Below are 19,715 nucleotides of genomic sequence, written 5' to 3' on the forward strand. Positions count from 1 at the left end.
CTTGTATAATGTGGGCATCATACCATCGCGGGTAAGCTTGTCTTCAAGTGGACGAGGAAGATATTGGCCATTAGAGGGCCAAGGGGTGAACCCATAGCCACACCGTCGATTTGTTCATACAGCTGGCCATTGAATTGGAAAAGCTGTTTAGTAGTGGCGATCTTGAGAAGTTTTGTGAGTTGATCCTTTTGCAGGTTAAGGTCATAAGTTTGGTTAAACCAATGATTGGCAAACGCTTTTTCGATTAAGATGTTCTCATTTATAGGGACGTTAATAGTAAAGAGGGCGGTGACATCATAAGAGACCAATATGTCGTCTTCGCTGATAGGTGAGTTGCGGATTTCTTCAGAGAAGCAAATGGTATCGGTAATCGTAAAATCATTTGCGGAGAGTGGTTTCAGTTTTTCTTCCAACCATTTAGCCAAGTTGAAGTTATACGTTCCAGTTACCGATCAAATAGGCCTCATAATGAGATTCACTTTGTGGGTCTTGGGAAGGCTATAGAGATGAGCAAGTCTGGAACGCTTGGGTGAGATTGAATCGGCGATGTTCTGAGGCAGTATTTCACGTAGGATTGTGTTGTCGAAAATAATAAATTCTTGTCTGGAATGTCATATTATTGCATTTGCTACAAGTTACTTATTGAGGTTGCTGTTCTCGGCTCATCTTTCAGAAAGTTGAATGACCTATCTCATTAATTTTTATAACTCTGCATCTTTTTTTTGAATGTCTTACCGTTTTTCCGAGCTGTGGATCTAAATAATTCTATTTTCTGGTCTAAAACGCATACATTTGACGTGGCAATGCCAGTGATTTTGGCAAAGGCCGTCAGTTCTTTATTGGCACACTTGTCGAGACAAGTTGCTTTTCGGCCTTGACGATTGGCTCTTTGGTGATGGATTGAGTTGTCAGTATTGAAATTAAAAGGGTTTGTCGCAAGACCAGTGTTGCTCATTCCTCCAAGATTCGAGAACGCCTTTTCACTGAGGTATGTTGCGTTTAATATTATTCGCGCCTTTTCTTTTCACATTATCATGTCTTATGAAGTGTTAAATGTAACCCAAGAGCTAGAGAAGCCGGGCGAAACCATTTTATCCCCGCCTACGACACCTGTTGGTGTTAAAATCAATCAAGCAGATCTAACTGCAGCGTACAATAAAATGTCATTCACAGTTTAGAACTGCAGGAAAATTTTTTGCTTCCTGTACATCTGGTGAAATTTTAGTGTGGTCTTTATTTAGGAAACAATTTTATTTAAAATCTCCTCTCGAGACGAGCAGAGCGTAACTAAGACGAGCAGAGAGCTTTACGTAAAGTGGCTCATAGTTTAATTTTAACCGATTGTCTTCTCCCTGTGATTTTCCAGTGTTAGATAAATATATAACGACGAAAAATCGAGCTTATGCCTCCCAAAAGTAGACAAATAAAATCGAGAACATTTTCTAAATTTGGGAGAGAAGTTACACAACACCATAGTAACTACATGAACACGTCTCACCTGCTTTCATTCAAATGGTAACCACAAAAAGACAAATTCACCTGGTCACTCCAATGCAGTTGTTATAAAAAACTTTAGCCACCTTAAAGTAGACCAGAGCAATAGAAAAGTACCATTCAGTGGCAACAAACGCGTGGACCTGTTCATACATTAAAAGGTGTGTGATTTTTCATGGAATATTCCTTTTCCTCACATTGCTTTTCACTCTGAAGGCAACTGGTTAATTAGAAGATGTGAAAATGAAATTTGAAAGCACTCCACTCGCCGACGGTCTACGTCAATTCTTTATCAATCATTTCCTAGTGGGCAAAGGCTTGATTTTTCAAGATTCTAACTTTTGAAGAGTGCAACGTCTTACTAGTGTCCTTGGTGAAAGAATGACAGCAAAGTTCGTAAGACTTGAATTAATAATTCCACTTGCTTTCAGAGGGAGATACACACAGCCAAACTGTAAAATAACGCTCCCTTGAATTTAAGTTGCAATAGGACACTATGATATAATAGCTCGAAAATCCAGAATCGTTAAGACCGCCTAGAAGAATAAAAAACGCGTATTTAATCCGTATTGTGCTCAACGTTTCCTATTTCGGTGTCCCGGATCCTGGGCCACTCTCAAACAGCAGGGGTGGCGGGAGACGACTTTTGCTCCGAAAACTTCAATTAAATGGGAGTCCCTCCTAAGGAAAGGAGTTAAGTGTTCCATTCGTCTTTTCTCATTTCCCTTTGGCCCGTGGTGGAACATGTTTCGAGAAGGCTGGATCGTCGCCCAAAATGACAAGCATTAGCTTCTTCATTTCTTTACTTGCATTGTGGAAGGTATATCTTAATACTGGACTGATATACTTATCATTTTTAGATAAAGACTAGTGATCAGAGCGCAGCAACAGATCTTGTCAACTTTCCTTTATTTCTCCGACCGGTTTCGTCTGATTACGCAGACTTCATCAGGGAGTTTGAACTAGGTGGTTCAAAAGAAATTATCTTATACCTTCTAACAGCAAAAAACACCCACACAACAGTAGGTACAGGATATAACTAAAATCCTGCATGACAATGAAAATCGTACTTTTGATGCTCACGGATTTGACGTTTACATCCGTGAGCCCCAAAGTTACAATCCTCATCCTATCTTGCTCAAACTCCTTGATGAAGTCTGCGTAATCAGACGAAACCTCAGTGTCGGTGAAATAAAAGCAAGCTGACAAGATCTGTTGCTGTGTGCCGCTCATTAGTATTTATTTAGAAAGAGTTGTTCAGTTTTACTATTTACCATCCATTATAAGTTGACGAGACAATTAGCATAAAAAGAGATTTTTCTAATCTTCACATTTAGTTGGACCTTGTGCGTGTCCATTTGAAAATCAGAAAAATGTGAATATGGTTATAGGATTTGTTACGCCCTAGATAGTCAAGTTTATTGAAAGAAATATTACATTTTCTTTAAAATGTCAAATTATTGCTTTCGTTACAAACTTCTTATTAAGGTTGCGGTTAATTCTCATTTCTCTAAAAGTTGACGTGTCTTATTAATTTTCATAACTTCGGCAACGTATCCAATTCATTGTTTACCGCTCTGTCCGAGCTGTAGATCAAAATAATTTTTTTAACGGTATTAAAACGCACCCATTAAAAGAGCTGATGTCATTGAGAGTTAGAGTGTAACCTTTCCAAATTTCATTTAGCTTTTCATCCACATAAAAGATTGCTAATTGCTTTTTGACGATGTCGATTGGTTCAAATTGTAAGTTGTTATTTTCTTCGCGAAAAATCAAAGTTTAAATAGTAAAATCAATGTGCACATTCCATCAAGATTCCATAAAAAGCGCATTATAAACAGTTACGAGACCTTTTCATTGAGGTATCTGCACTTTAATCTAACATGGTTTATAAAAAAAGGCTTAATTTCACTTGAACAAAATAATTATCTTTAACAAATAGATTTAAAGTTGACTTTGGGATCTTTTGTGCTTATTATGCCCAGCTGAATCAAATAAAATCGTTATCGCTCATTCTGGTCAAAGTAAAGTAGTTATTTTTCATATATATTAGGCTTTTGTTCATTCAGAATAATAACTTAGTGATTTTTTGGAATTCCGCTTTTGTTCCTTTACTGCAGTAGGTATTTCTGTTCGTTGTAGTTTGGGTATTTTACAGATATACTATCAATTATAGCTATCGCTGAGTGCCAACAAAACAGTCAATATAATACGTAGCTTGCAGATTTGTAGTGGAGTTCCAAAATACCCAACAGAGGTTGTAGTTTTTTTCATTTTTTAAGTACTTCAACTCAGCTTATCTAGTTGACAATAATACAATAAGTAGATGAAATCGCACGACCTCGAGTACAATTCGTGATTGATAGGTTCGAGGGATTTTACTAAAAGCTGTTCTCAAAATTGCCTTTAGCCGAACTTTCAGTATTACGAGTTCCTATTAATCGTTTTTTTAATTTAAAGTACTCTCACCAAAATTACTCAATTCTGATTGGTCGAGAGCAGTACAATTAATTCCAAATTGTACTCCGCGCGTGGGAGTACCTATTTAATTTCCATGGAAACGACGCGTAAGTACAATCATAAGCGGCAAATTTGAACGTCAACACACACACAAAAAAAAATGGCCGACGGTCGCTTCGCAATTTCCAATAAAGACGGGATCCAAAACTTAAAAGAAAAAGCTAATAACGACAACACCAAAAAAAGGGCAACATGGTGGGAATTTCAAAAGCTTTTAGGGGAATTCAAAGCAAAATATACTGTACATGACTCTACTTTATAAACTTTTGCCTTCATAAACCAAACAAATAAGTTCATGTTTACAACTGAGATGAACTAGTAGATTTGGTATCCGTTCTTTGGAATTCCTAAATATTGCTTTTTTTTTGTCTCCATACATTCTCTGTAATTTTGTGCCTTTGGAATTACAAGAAATGTATGGCAGAAACTCTTTTTAATAAAATAATTTCCACAATAGCCATTCTCTCCAAATTTATTCCGCCGCACCTTTTGAGTGCATAACGTCTGTTTTGGAAAATAAAAACCCAAAATTACATATCATGAATACTTTTCATCGTTTTGAACTTCCTTACAAACCTTTAAATTTCTCTCCATCTTGCCCTGATTACCCATGGTGCACTCAAGAGCGTGAACTCATCTGTGTAAATGTCAACGTGTTTTTCAATAATACGGAAAGTAATGCTTTAATTTTTGAACGGCCATAATTTAAACAGGAATATACAGTAATTAAGTTGAATAAAATCAGTGCTATCACTCAATATAGAACACGCTAGTTCAAAAATGAATATTAAAGACACTGCAAGAAAGTGTGCACAAAACAATGGTCAGGGAAATGGGAAAAGTGCGTTGTCACCTACCTCCGAACACAGGATCATAAATAGTCGCGCGCGTCATGCAAGTTTGGGTAATGACATCACACATCAAAGCACGAGCTTTCATTCGGTTCTTACTGTGCTTACTGGAACTTAATTAACAAAGCTACAAATCGCACAGCACGCAACAGAACAATTGGCCCCCTCAAGAGAACCGACGGCAGTTTTGCTTTAATGGATAAGGAAAAAGCACAAATGATGAATTCATATTTTTCCGAGATCAGTGAGAAATTAATTAAATCACTGCCAATGCCACAGCAGCCCGCTTTAGTAGATGGTAACACGCCAGTTAGTGTCACCTCTATATTGTCACCTAAAATTCCTGTTTCAATTACAATCCGGTCTGTTGAAGAAAAGATAAATAAACTTAAGACCAATAAGTCCGTTGGACCTACTGACATCTGTAGGTAGTATCGACCCCAAGAAACTTCGTAGTCTACTCAGGAGAAATGATCACTTCAGGAGCTTTACCTTTACTGGTTTATCAGGTTCAACAGTTAGGAATAGATTAACTGATTATACGTATTTTTAAGTTGAGATGTAAAAATTTGAAAATTTGAATGTTAATGTGTCACTGTATTATAGCTTCTTACTTAGGTTGTTTTTAGAAATGTAATTACTTTGTTAAGTACACGACCCCACAAGCTTTTTAGCTTTAACTCCTATCGTGGATAAATAAAGATTCTATTCTATTCTATTCTTAAAGTCACATGATAAGCAGCCTTTGTTCACTTACTTTATCTTACCTTACATTTTCTCTGGAGCGCTTGAAATTATTTCTGCATACACAACACTCTCGCGCTTCGGCTCTGTAAGGCTGCCCCCTCGTCAGCCTCGTCTTCGCCCGGCTGACTCGTTGGCAATCAGACCGTATTTGAACCACAATAGGCCATTTCCGAGTTCACGTCTGCCTCCTCTTCAAAGCGAGTCTAAGTGCGAAGTTTTTGTGATGGTAATTAGTTCTACTTTACATATGAAAGCAAACTAATTATCATAAGAAAAACTTCGCACTTAGACTCGCTTTGAAGAGGAGGCAGACATGAACTCGGAAATGGCCTATTTTGTAAAAGCAGAGCTCAGGCGCGCGGAGCGCTCCAGCGGAGCACCATGGGTAAGATTTTTTTGTGAAAGCTATTGATGCGAGGTATTTTGGTTATGACTTTACGTACGTCCGCCTGAACAAACTGTAGCGGTCTGGGTGGGGAGGCAAGACATCCTTTGGGGATGGGAGTGGTCGGTTAGTCTTCCTCGGTGGGAAATCGCGTGGCAGCGTTGCACATGGCAACTCGCGTTTTTCTGGTGAGAAATAATATTAGTGACAAGCAATGGGATGAAGAGCGGGAAAGAGCACAAGAGAAGAGGCGACGAAATTTGAGAAATTTAAGCCGAGGAAGGCGAAGAAGAGAGAAATAGAGTGAGAGACGAAACATTTATTTGCAACGGTTAGCTTTCAGGCATAGTTAAAATGCCAAGATTTAGGTTGGAAAGTCCACGACCGTGCACAATCTTTTGTTTTGCGCTCATACACTATGCATGAATTACGTAATCAACACGTTTCTATTGGTTAGTTCCTCAGTACGAAGTAAACAACTATTGTGTTTTGTGCACGGTCAAGGCCAAAAAAACAGAACAAAACCTACAACAAAGAAATTTGTCGGGTTTCATAACCATTCCCTCTAACTATGTTTCAGGTAACGTTCAAGTTCTTCTTAATACTTGACTCGCTGCCTCACATATTTTTGTAAAACTACAAATTTAGCTATAAAAAAAAAACAAAAACCAAGAAGGCCTTAAAATAGTATGCAATTCCGTGTTGACAGAGATTCTGACATATTTCAACAATCACATTTATGGCCTTTTTGTGCTAAATGGATGTCCAGTTGTGAGCTGCTTTGTTTGACTGTGAAATTGCAGTCGAGTAAGCGAATTTACTACGCTTTAGGCTGACTTTTTAGTAAAGATTTTTGCTGTTGTTCTGAACTGAAGAGGGAGGGAGTAAAGATTGTCAGATAAACGGAAAATGTTGTGAAAGAGATTACTGTGCACGTAATTTCAGTTTTAGGTGTTGATTAAAATTGTTGGTTATTGTTTGTAAGACTGGTTTCTTTACTGCTGTCGGCTCAGAGGTGTTTGATTTTATACTTTAAGCAGAAGCATAACTATTTCCATAGACATCATGCACTCTTTTTTATATATAAAAATATTTTTTTTTCATATGAACGTTGAGGCTGAGATTAACCAAAATTATAAGCACGTTTTGAGAACAGTCCTCAGGCTGAGACTGAGTCGATTGAGAACGTTTTTATTTGGTGTTTGTATTTTAAATGAAAGCATGAAATTAAGGTAAAGAAATATAAATTAACCCAAATACTTCAGGGCATATTTACTATAAGATAACGATGGTTTTCTTGCATGAGACACATATCAGTTAATGGATGTGAATGAGCAGTTCTTATTCATAATAGTTACAAAAAGCAAGCACTTTGATAGGTTTCTTAATAACGTGCGCAAGATTTGAGCTATTGAAAAACTATATCATGTAAAATTAAGAGCTTCTTTAAGAACGTTTTCAGCCTCACAACGGCAAATTCAATGTTCAGCCTCGGCTCAAAAATTAGAAGTTTTATAAAAAAAAAGATTGTATAATTTGCTTTCTGGGTTAGAGACGGAAGCTTCACATTTGGGCTTGGCTACATATATATATTAGATACTGATCAGTTATTTTCGGCAAGGGACTTTTCACGCTTTATTGAGTTGCCATATATGGCAATCCAGTCAGATCATGAGTAGAATTTCTCGGTTTCTTTTCTCTTTAGTTTTTTTTCCCGTGTCGGTAAATGGAAAAGTTGTCACTCCCCTGCTAAGTATTGTTCTTCTGAGCGTATCTTTGCTAGGTTTCAGGAGGTAGTAGAAATACGTAGATATTATCCGGTGGACACAGTACAAGCAATGGCGGCGAAGCCGATGTGACGCAAATGGTGTGTTATTGGATCTTTAAACAAAATGCACCCTAATGAACTCAAGAATGGAACGTCAATTCGATAAACAACACAAGCGGTAAAAATGAATATCTGGAATCTTAAAAGCGACTTTCTTATGTCTTTTCTTAGAGGATTAATGTTGGGCGTGCATGGAGTAATGGCGTCCGGTCATGTTCTGAGAAGTGTCGTATTCTTCACTTTTATCGAGCCTCATTTAACTCACAAGTCAGATGCAATTAGGCTTAGCATCTTGGACGATCATGCTTGCAGTATTTACATTGCCAATAAGCAGATAACCTCAACTTTTAAGGAATTAAAGCCGGCCCTGCCGAGACGACTGACAAACGTTGGCTCCCGCTCTACCTCGACCTCAAAGCGGCTCCAAATCACCATCTTCTTCGTAAAAAAATGCCCTTCTAGCTGAAATTTACTCATCGTTATTTTTATTGTCTTGAGGCGACATTATATCCAATCCTGGTCCTAATGGCGCGGCTCCATGCACTCCTCTTCACGGCTTCAACAACCCTAGTCTGACACGGGACGAAAAATTGGATTTACATAGCGTCAAATGTCTTGTCAAAGGCGCGATAAAGACCGCGTTTGTTACAGCTTTACATGCCTTTGACGCGCGTCAAATATTACCTTTGCGGTTGCCTTTGCAGGGGGGTCTCAGGTGGTAAGGGCCGTTTTTACTACAGTTTTACACCCAACCTTTGACAAGCGCCAAAGGTGTTTTATGTCAACCCTTTGTTACCCTCACAAAGGTGTCGTCAAATATGTCTCAGCTTCAATTCAAAGACTTGGCAAACGTGTTGTCAAAGATGTCTGGGATTCAGTTCAAAGGTTTGACAAAGGCGTGGTCAAACATGTCTGAGATTCAGGTTAAAGATTTGACAAAGGTGTAGTCAAACATGTTTGAGATTCAAGTCAAAGATTTAGCAAAGATGTAGCCAAAGATGTCTTGGGGTGTATTTATAGCTGTTGGCTTGAAGCGCTGAATTAAAAACTCAGATCTCTGGACTACTTTTCCTTAATCAGGACGGTAGAACGAAAACTTCTGAATTTTTCCAGCCGTAAAAGACACCGTTCAACTCAAACAACTGTCCATCATAAATGTACTTGAGTCTCAATTGAAATGTTTTTCAAATATCTGAAATATGTCTAGAGTGGCATTTCTGAAACCACCGTAGTCAAATTAATTTGCCATCCACTCATATGTTATGCCATATGAGAGACAGACTGAAATGCAGATACGACGAAAAACTGTGTTGTTCCATTTTTTATTCAAAGGAATTCATACTCTTGGCAAAACCAAGAATCTCACACCTTACATTCTGTAATATCTCTAGGAATCGATTTTGTTGCGCATTTTTAAGTGGTAGTATACATCCAAAATGTAAATGTAAAAGGGTATAAATAAATCGAAGGATGGGAATTAATTTTTTTCAATTCCCGTGCTTCACTTCTTTCGATGCTTCAATTTATTTATACCTGTAATATTTACACTACACACACAAACAATCATGACATCTCTCTTGGAAGTATCATGTAGCTGACAATATCAAGAGTAGTGGACAGAAGTGACAGGGTAAATGGAACCACTGAAAACTTTGAAAAAAAAACTGATATAATCTTGATTTTTTTCTTACTGACCAACAAGTCAAAACCTAAATAGTAAGTTCAATAGGAACTTCCCATGAAAGAGCGTTTTAACTTTGAGGCAAGCTAATAAGTTATATTTATGTTGTAGTTCATTGTGGAAAACAGCTTTAGCTACACCGACTTGAAATTAACAAAATAAACTTCGAGTAAACGCTATTTCATGCGAAAATCCGCCAAAATTATTTTTAACTCTTCGTGCCGAAAAGACACTCAATCGACGGCCACCAGCATACTAACTAGATTTTTGCACCAATTGTAATCATGGATTTCATTTTTTTTTCTGCATGATTAAAGTCTTGCGGTGACAGTGTGAAGTGAAGAGACTTTGGCTTTCCCATTTTTATTACGTGCCGGGAAATAAATGTAAGTTCCAATTGTTCTATTTCCTCAATAGAAGTTAAGACTTCTTCAACAACGAACTATATGACGCAAAAAAGAGGAATTGTGATTGCCCATCCTAATGTCCGAGGTCTTCGCTCCTCTGCGGATGAATTGAAGATCTTCACGAATAACCATTCTGTTGTCGCTTCAGTGAAACTTGGCTCAACAGTAATGTATCAGGCTCGGAAATTGATCTACCAGGTTATAATTTATTGAGAAGAGACAGGGAGAGCGGTAACGGCGGAGGTTTTGCAGTTTTTATATATTGAAAACAAATTTGCCTACAACCATCACCCGGACTTGGAATCCTCAGAGCTCGAAGCTACAATCCGGGTCAGAAGACTTCGGGACACTTGTCAAACTTTTGGGCGAAAAGTAGAGAATTTGCTCTCATGCTTCCATGGTTACATGAGCAACGCGTGTTCTTTTGTTAACCCAACCCCCTCCCCCCCCCCCCCCCCCCAGACAATATTGAAACATGCGAGCGATCGATGAACGGATCTTCATTTCGGAGACCGTGAAAAATCAACATTGTAATGTGGAGAAGGGAAAAGCGGGAATTGTCCCAACAGTTTCGACGAGGGTTGTTTCTGGTTTGCCACAGACGAAGCCTCTTCTTATCGCTTCAGTTTATGGACCTCCTACAGACGATCAGCTTACAACAGATTCAAAGAAATCCTAGACAATATTCAAATTCACTCCAAATTTCTGGTCGTCGGGGATTTTAATTGTAACATGCTACAACGCGTCCCTCAAACAAAAAAACTTAAATCGATAATGGTACAACATCAAATGACTCAAATTATTAAAGATCCTACTCGAATTTCCAAGACCTCAAGTAGCCTTTTGGATCTCATAGCACGCTGTAGATCATCTCAGCATTAGTGATCACTCACTTGTCTACGCGGTTCATCACGCAAGAAGTATAAAGAAACCTCCTAGAAAGATAACATTCAGAAACTTCAACCGCTTTCAAGAACAAGCATCCCGTGACGGTCTGCAATGTCTTTCATTTCAAGCGGTCGAAAGTTTTGACGATCCTGATTTTGCATGGTCTACATGGAGGACAATGTTCACTAAAATTTGTGGTCAACATGCTCCGCGAAAAACGGCAACCGTTCGTGAGGACCCATGTCCATGGATGTCTAACCTTGTCTCTATATTAACGATTACATCTCTAGCTTATGCAATAAGACATTCACGTCGATTGTAAACGATCCGACCCACCGCCGCTTGCATAGCATGCTACAGTTCCGTGAGCCATCGCGCTATGATCTACGCCACAAATGGCAGTTTGTTGTTCCGAAATGTAAAACAGAACGTTTTAAGAATAGTTTTTTAAATGCGATACTGTTCCATCAATAATGAAAGTTAGCGTTCTTATCTTATCTATTAGGCTTTTATTACTAATTAATATTATATTATTATCATAGTTTTATATATTTAGTTTTATATATTGTTTTATACCTACCTATGTAAGGACAAGATGAGGTAAAGGGACTCTCCTCACCATAAAGCCGTTAGAACTAAGTCAGAGGATGATTGGAAATTCTACAAAAAAGCTAAGGAATAAGGACAATTACTTTAAAACCCAAACATCCAACAGTAACAAGGATCCCATGGGAATATGGTCCACACTAAAAAAGTTACCCAAATCTTCAAAAACTCCTAACACCATTGAAATCGATAAGAAAATAACAACGTTTCCAGTCAAAATTACTAACTATTTTAATTTATGCTTTGCTACAATCGTCTCTGAACTTGGTAAAATTCAGACCAACTTATAGTCTGTCGTCTGCAGGCCACCAAAACTAATTCTACCTTCCAATTCTAACCCGCAGAAAACTCCATCAGTCCTTAGTATAGAGAAATGAAATCTTTAAATATTAACAAGGGAGCAGGACTGGATAACCTCCCTACCCCGCCTACTAAAAGCAGCGGCCGATATTATTGCTCCACCACTAACTTATATTCTTATCCTATCCTTGACAAAGGGCATCTCTCCTGGAGACCATACAATAGCCAAAGTGACCCCTCTCTTAGTCAGGGGCAAAGGATCAAATTGAAAATTACCGTCCAATATCCGTGCTACCAATCGTGGCAAAGATATTTGAAAAAGAAGTTCACAATCAGTTATATAATCACTCGATGGATAGCAATATTCTACTCTCTTCTCAGCATGGTTTTTTTTGTTTTCAAGAAAAGATGAACACAAACAGCCTTGATAAAAGTTATTGATGAGCGGTTGTCCAACATTGACAATAGACAAATTACAGCAGTTGTATTCCTCAATCTTGCAAAGGCCTTCTATACAGCAAGTAGTAGTAGTAGTAGTAGTAGTAGTAGTAGTAGTAGTAGTAGTAGTAGTAGTAGTAGTAGTAGTAGTAGTAGTAGTAGTAGTAGCAGTGGTAGTAGTAGTACTTTATTTATCCACATTTCACGGATGTGACTCGTTTTAACGTGAACGTGCCAGATTAACATAAATACAGCACATATCAAGATGAGTAATGATTATAATAAATTTTAAAAAAAAAATTTAAATATACAATATATTATAGTAGTTATAAAAACACAGCATCCTGGTGAGAAAACTCCTTGGACTTCATTTAGACTGGTTTATTTCATATCTTAAGAATCGACAACAGCAAGTATTTTTCAACGGTGTGCTTTCTTTGATCGAACACATGCTATCAGGGGTTCCCCAAGGCTCGGCCCTGGAGCCTTTAATTTTCTTGGTCTACATAAATGACCTCCCTTCTTGTATCTCTCACTCCACTGTTAACATGCTCGCTGACGACACTGCCTTGTATTACTTCTCTAATGATGCTGACGAGATCCTAAGAAGGTTTAATGATGACCTGGAAAGTATATCCAGATGAATCAAATTGAGCAAACTAGCTTTAAACCCCAAGAAGTATGAGTACATGGTCATTGGTTCACCACAGAGGCTAAATTATGTTCAATTTGGCACATTAATGCTAGATGGGGTCGCAATAAAGAGAGAAGAGATCTTCAAGTACCTTGGAATCGTACTCGACAGCAACATTTCTTGGTCAAGTTACATCGACTACCTGTGCAATAAGGTCTTCTCAAGAATCGGTATCCTTACACGCATAAATGCCATAAATGACCATCAGCTCACTATTCAGCCATTATTTGACTACTGTGGTCGGAGTAGTCTGGGACTCATGTAGCGAGATATTATCTCTACGATTACAGAGATCGACTGCAAAATCGTGCCGGAAGAGTCATCCTCTCGGCAGACAACAACAACAATCCGTCTGCCTCAGTACGTGCTAAGCTCAATTGGTCGACATTATAGCAGAGATGAAAGTACAACAAAGCCATTCTTATTTATAAATGCTTAAATCACCAACTAGAAGAACTTGCTACGAACTACTTACGTCACTCAGAAGTACATAGCTATAATACTAGAAACAGGGATACGTTTGCTTTACCTAAACCAAGAACTGAAGACATGAAACGCACTTTTGAGTACACTAGTATTACTTTATGGAATACATTATCCAAAAACAGTCAAAACTCTGATTCTGTATCAAGCTTCAAAAGACAAATCAGTCAAATATTATTGTAATCATTTCATCATCTATCTTATTTCATTGTATAGTCTTAATGTATGTATTCATATTATTTTGTGTTTATACTTATCTGAGTATATTGTATATTTATTTCAGTATTGTATTTATATATTTCAGGGACACCCGGGAGAACAAATTGCTAAAGGCCTTCCCATGTTAAATAAAGCTCATCATTATCATTATCATTATCATTATTATTATTATTATTATTATTATTATTATTATTGAATAATGGACATCCACAACATTTGCATCTGTCATGGTCGCATATCAAAGTGAGCTTTTTTCCTAATATTTTACTAAGAGTGCTGTTCTGTACAACACTGAAACCAAACGGCAAATTCTGTGCTAACTTTGTGTGGTTGGATATGGGTTTAACAAACTCATTGAAGGAATCGACCACCTTGAATGTATCTATGTTTACTGTTGTCTGGTTATTTACAGTTATTTTGTACTCAACTCTGCACAGTCTTCACGGTTAAAAAAACAATTGGAAATATGACAGTCAAGAATTATTTGAAAGAAAGCTTGTTGTCTATTTATTATTCAAGGAAAAGGTTCTTCAGAAAAGGGTTTGATCCTGAACTCCCGTGAGAAATCTATTTTCTTGCGTATGGTTAATTTTGACACGGATTGGGTTTCTTGTTTTTACGCACTCAATGAAATAGGAAGGGTTTTTGCCTCTAATTGCAAACATGTTAATTATTTCAATAAACTTTTTCGCTGGGAAAGGTTTTTGTCTGATTTTACGGCCTTTGTGGATTCATCGCGTTGTGTAATATTCGAGCTTAACAAATTTTCACACGTGGGTTGGTTGAGATGTGATACGCGAGCAGTTTTCCTAAAGATGAGAGGACTTTTTAGTCGTGTTCTTTCTGGCAAATGATTAATAGGTATCCATAGTTTTTAACGTCACAAAACGATTTGTTTTGTCACTCTAGTGTAAATAAGATATTTGTCAATTTACGCCTTTGTCACCACTTCCTTCAACAGTTCATCAAATGACGATGAAACTGGCATTTGCATTGTTTTTGTTTGGAGCAGTGGTTGTGATGGGGAAACCAGCTCAAAATGATGAAGGTACCAGCACTTTGAACATTTTAGATTTTCTGTCTTAAGACTTTTTGTTTTTTCAGCTGTAAATCACGGATCAAAGAAAACGCCTTCGTACAAACAGTATTTTATGCTCATTCTATTAAAAATAAATAATAAACAAAGAACAAAAAGGTACAGATTCGGCAGATCATATTTCTTTTAACCACGAGACAGAGTCGAATCTAATAATTAGAAGAGAATAATGAATTGGTGCTGGGCGGGTGGTCACGTGGCTTTACAACGTATTTCCATTGGATGCCTTTAGAAGGCACTTACCTTAGCGAATCCACCCTCTGAAAGGAAAACAAATTTTAATAGAAAAGGATAAAAACTGAATCATTAATTCTTCCTACTAATTCTGCATTTTCCCAGTACACTAACTGCCGGTTTAGCATTGCTTTTACAGATTTGGAGCTCCTTTAAGATAAAACACGTACACAGACAGAGCCTCGTATTTTTTTGGTTTTTTTTTTTAATTTTTAACATGGTCCTTGAAAGTCTCCTTAGAACTAAGCAGTATTAAATGCTTTGCAATCTTTTCGTTACCAATGAATACTGATTTTTTTTTCATGTCCTGCTAGATCGGTGTGATGTTGAAAACTTAGTTGACTGTGGATGGCTGGGAATAAATCAAGGCACTTGCGAAGCTAGAAGCTGCTGTTGGAATTCCAGTGTCCCAAGTGGCTTGCCGTGGTGCCACAGGGCGAAGGATGCACCACGTAGGATTCTTTCTTTTATTTTCTGCTTCAAAGCGCACTTTAGATTCGAAGCCAATTATATTTGTGTAGTCTAAAAGCCCACATGCGCTGCGTGTCTAGACCCTTAGAAGTGGAAACACGTTAGTGGCTTGGCGAGAGTTATGCACAGCCACTGCTTCATCAGTATTTTTTTAATCGTTGCGTTGTATTATTTGCTTTAAGCGCCCACTTGTATCGTTGACCCCACGAAAAGAAAAACTAACTGTGGATGGCTCGGAATCAATCAACATCAGTGTGAGGCAAGAGGATGCTGTTGGCAAGCAAATTCTCCAGGAGATGAACCGTGGTGCTATCTTAAGGACTTTGACAGTAAGTTTCCAATCAGTTGAGAGCAATAGAGCGATATTTAAATTGGACATCGAAATTGGTTTGCGTTTTCTTTGGTTTTGCATTGCCTCGCTCTGTGCATGTTTAGCTAAACTCGCACCACCTTTTTCAACCAATGGGAAGAAAAACCAAAAGTAACGGCCACTAGCAGCACGCTTTTCTCAAACCTTAACCTTGGTACATTATTTTCTGTGAAGAGAGCGAGTGCAGTAAGAAGCTGAAAAACTTGTGTGTCAGTGGTTAACGCACACGTTTTATAACCCGAACAGCGAGGATAACATTGTTTCCCCAGGGTATCAGGTTGAGTTGGATTACCCACCCAGGGGACAGGGAGATGTGTTTAAGATAGAGAGGGCTTTGAAATCGATGGAATCAGCTGAGCATATACCACTTGATCAGAGAAACGGTTCCAGTGCTTAGCAAGACATTTGGTGGTAATTAACATACAAAAACTGCCAAACCTTTGCCTGACTAAATGTGATTCCTTTCGTCGCGCATTGTTTGTTTTACAGTTCCACCCTATGCAATGTGTCCTGTTGGTCCTTCTCAGCGCAATGACTGTGGTAAGGTAGGGACAACAAAAGACCAATGTCTGGCAGACTCCTGTTGTTGGGACGACACCATCCAAAACACCCCTTACTGTTTTCATCAGCCAGGTGAGGTGCATGCATGGGTGAAATAGCTTAATTGGAAGGCACAATAGTATGTTTCCCATATTGACCAATGTTGTACTCCAAAGATCTCTTTATAAAGGAACTATTAAATAACTATTATTATTATTATTATTATTATTATTATTATTATTATTATTATTATTATATGACTAGCTCCGCTAGCGGACAAGATGAACCAAATCCCGCGCTGTGATTGGCTATCCGAGTGGGCAAGATCAGATGGAGCTGTCTTGCCGGCTCGGAATTTTTCGCTACGTCTCGCAGGATCAAAGATAATTTTTTGGCGTTTTATCCCATATACTGAATTCTTTATTGACCAAGCTTGCTCGGTCAATAACCCATATTTCTGAAGTTCTGAATCGACATAAGAGAAAACCGTTACCACGGCTTCCAAATTCTTTAATGTCTTAAGTATTCGAGTTATCATAAGGAGATTCTCTGCATTCACCGGGTAATCAACACTGATTTGAAATACTCGAGTTCCAATTGGAAAAAGTATATATATTTTAACAGCATATCAAACTTTCCCTGGCTATGCTTCGGAATGACAGGCTGAAGTTCTCGACATGTAAAATGATGCAATGTCATAATGTTCAGTGTTTTGGTCGTGTTCTTTATCGTACCAAATGTTGTTCTACTTAGAGGTACCACCTCCTCGTGGTTGTTACATCTACCATGGCATTTCTGGAGAATGCAAGTACGTGTGTGATCCCGGTCAAAAACGGGCCTATGGTTTGTGTGGCGGGATGTTGTACTGCTGCTTACGATAGTACCCCAGGTAATGAAGACTTTTTATTCTGTACTAACAATACACCTCGTCCAATTGAAACTGAGATCACGCGTAAAGATAATTATCAAGATGCAATGAAATTATAGTGTACTCTACCAAATAAATAATCTAAATGATTGTTCCTTGATTATTTAAGCCATAATTATAGCGGGGCTCCAGGCAGAAGAAGCCGCCTGGGGCAGAGCCCCATACTCAAGAGGTTATGTTCAACCTTTTTTCGTTTGGTTGTCAGGTGATTGACCGAGCGTACGTCCTTCCTTTTTGTGGGGCTATTGACTAAAGCCCCTCCTTAGCAACCATTGTCTTTCTGTAGTTAAGAGCCACTTCCCTTAAGCAGTAATGAAAATAAATTAAGCCTGCAGATCAAATACATGATTTTCAAGCATTCACATTCAAGTGTACCATCCTTTTTTTTTTCAGGAATGAAGTCTTTTTTGCTCATCTTCTCAACAAGTCGTGAATATGTTTTTCTTTGCAGGAAAAAAGTGATCCTCAAACAGGACCTATTGTCAGAACTACAAGTGCAGACCATCATATGTCTCTTGATGATAGAATAGTAGGCTAGAATTAACGTCTGTTTAATGGAATTATATACATATATCCTAAAAGTATGTAGGGGAAATAAAAGTTCAATCTGGAATGAAAAGTACTGCATTCTTTCTTCTCGTGAGAGGTGACACAGGGAGAGAGGGGAGAGGGTGGAAGGTTATTTAGATTGGGCTGGCTAGATTGATGGAAAACAATGGCATTATTTTCTTGAGCTAACAGTAGTTTTATGAACTATTTAAGCGGAAGTATCTTCTTTTTTTTTTCAACCCGAAAGCTGTCCAATTACAAAACGTTTATTGTACATGGGATAAAAACGAAAAAAAGACGATAGTCATTATGCTAACATTGGAAAAGTTTCCCGTCAAAAGAACAATTTAAGCAAGGAAATTATAAAAACAAAATTCGTGCATGTAACAAATCTATATAGTGCTTCAAATTGCAAAAGCAAAACGGTCTCACAAACGGTTTAAAAACGTGTTGTAACACTTCGTTGTTCCTAAAAACACCGTAATAAAGACATGAAATCTTCATGTGGGTGGTTTGGGACTCTGATTAGTGATTCAGATAACACTAATGTGCCCGCCATTTCTTGTGTAAACCTTTGACTCACTCGGACACTAAGAGTCACTTTTTTCAGCGATAACGAATTTGCGATGAGCACTAAAATTCCCAGTCCTTTATTAAAGGTCATCGTTATATCGCAAAAGTAACTAAATCGATGGTTAATGACATCCATTACTCATCGATGGGTAATAAATGAGTAAACAACTGATTTCCATTTGCTCGCCGGACACAGGCTACCTACATTTCATATACCTGCTGGTCAAGGAACGCGTCCGCAATAAAGCGAGCTGAGAACATTTTTTGCATCTCTGAGAAAAAAATGGCCGGCAAAACCCGTTTGGAACCGGAATTGACCGATGGCAGAAATAGATGCTTTAGTGGAAGAGTTGTTGATCCTGGAGTTTTTAATAAAACAATTATTGTACTCGGGCTGGCTGGTCCATAAAATGATTATAACCAACTCGGCGCTACGCGCCTCGTTGGTTATCTTTCATTTCCAGCGCGCCATCGTAGAATAATTGCTAAATATACCTCAGAAGAATGACGAAGAGAAATAGTTTAAAAGAGCTCCCAAAACCTCCCTTAAACAAAAGAAAAGGAGCAGAGTTCGAAAAAAGCCTGCTTATTTAAAGCGTATGAATCCACCCTTATATTGGTAGTCTTAACATTGGCGGAGAGAAAAATTAAACAAGATACCAAACAAGGATGCCTGGACATGACACAGGTCAAGAAGCAACAGCACGGGTCGGTGAAGCAGCACAAGTTCGCATCGTCGCAGAAACTATAAACCTTCGTACACAACCACTCATCATTTCGGACGAAGCAAACAACACGAGTAAGGCATGGCAGGAATGGCTTGAAGGAATAGACAGAGAGTTTCGGTATTGTAGGATTACAAAGCACTTCGACAAGAAAGATGCCCGTATAATTTTGAAGTTGGAATGGAAATTGCACGCTTGGAGATGAATCCAGAAGTCCAGGAGCAGAAAAAGACCTGTACGTGAAACTGCGAACCAAACGTAATGAGCATTTCACAGCAAAGAAGAATAAACATCATGTGAGATATTTATTTTTGAAGACGAGCCCTTTTATTGGCGAAACCACGGGTGCGTACACAGCAAGACTTCCAGAGAAAGCGAACGCGTGCAAGTTTGGAGCTACCTATGAGGAACGTCGCGCAGAATGCCTATTGTTTTGCGGACATTTACTTACTGTACGGCAAAAATTATAGATCTGTAATATTATCGATGAAGCGTAAACTGAGTGACTCTCATTGGTCCAAATCTACGCGCGTTGTGCTCCGTTGGGAGTACCGCTTAGCTCATTAACTTGTCAGGGCGGAGCTTAAAGACAAAGGCCACATGAGCTATTGTTCATTCTAGTGTTTCCTAATGTCGCAACTTTGCAGTATGGCTGAATAAGAGCGCACCGCCAGCGAAAATATTAACG

At 38.3% G+C, this 19,715-nt stretch overlaps 1 protein-coding gene across 3 annotated transcripts; it reads left to right on the forward strand.

Moving 5' to 3' along the window:
* The first annotated feature begins 912 nt into the window (after positions 1–912).
* On the forward strand, positions 913–17,799 carry LOC138057426 (trefoil factor 2-like). Of its 3 annotated transcripts, none has more exons than XM_068903451.1 (7): positions 913–988; positions 14,503–14,589; positions 15,186–15,323; positions 15,525–15,671; positions 16,202–16,345; positions 17,006–17,141; positions 17,632–17,799. In XM_068903451.1, the coding sequence occupies exons 2-6, from the start codon at positions 14,511–14,513 to the stop codon at positions 17,131–17,133; spliced, it is 636 nt and encodes a 211-aa protein (XP_068759552.1). In that variant the 5' UTR covers positions 913–988; positions 14,503–14,510; the 3' UTR covers positions 17,134–17,141; positions 17,632–17,799. The 3 variants fall into 3 exon arrangements, with proteins under 3 accessions (XP_068759552.1, XP_068759554.1, XP_068759553.1); XM_068903453.1 differs by having other exon boundaries at positions 916–988; positions 17,574–17,799; XM_068903452.1 differs by lacking the exon at positions 913–988 and adding an exon at positions 1,490–1,655.
* Positions 17,800–19,715: the final 1,916 nt, after the last annotated feature.

Source organism: Montipora capricornis, chromosome 7, assembly GCF_036669925.1.
Source record: "Montipora capricornis isolate CH-2021 chromosome 7, ASM3666992v2, whole genome shotgun sequence".
NCBI classification, from domain to species: domain Eukaryota; kingdom Metazoa; phylum Cnidaria; class Anthozoa; order Scleractinia; family Acroporidae; genus Montipora; species Montipora capricornis.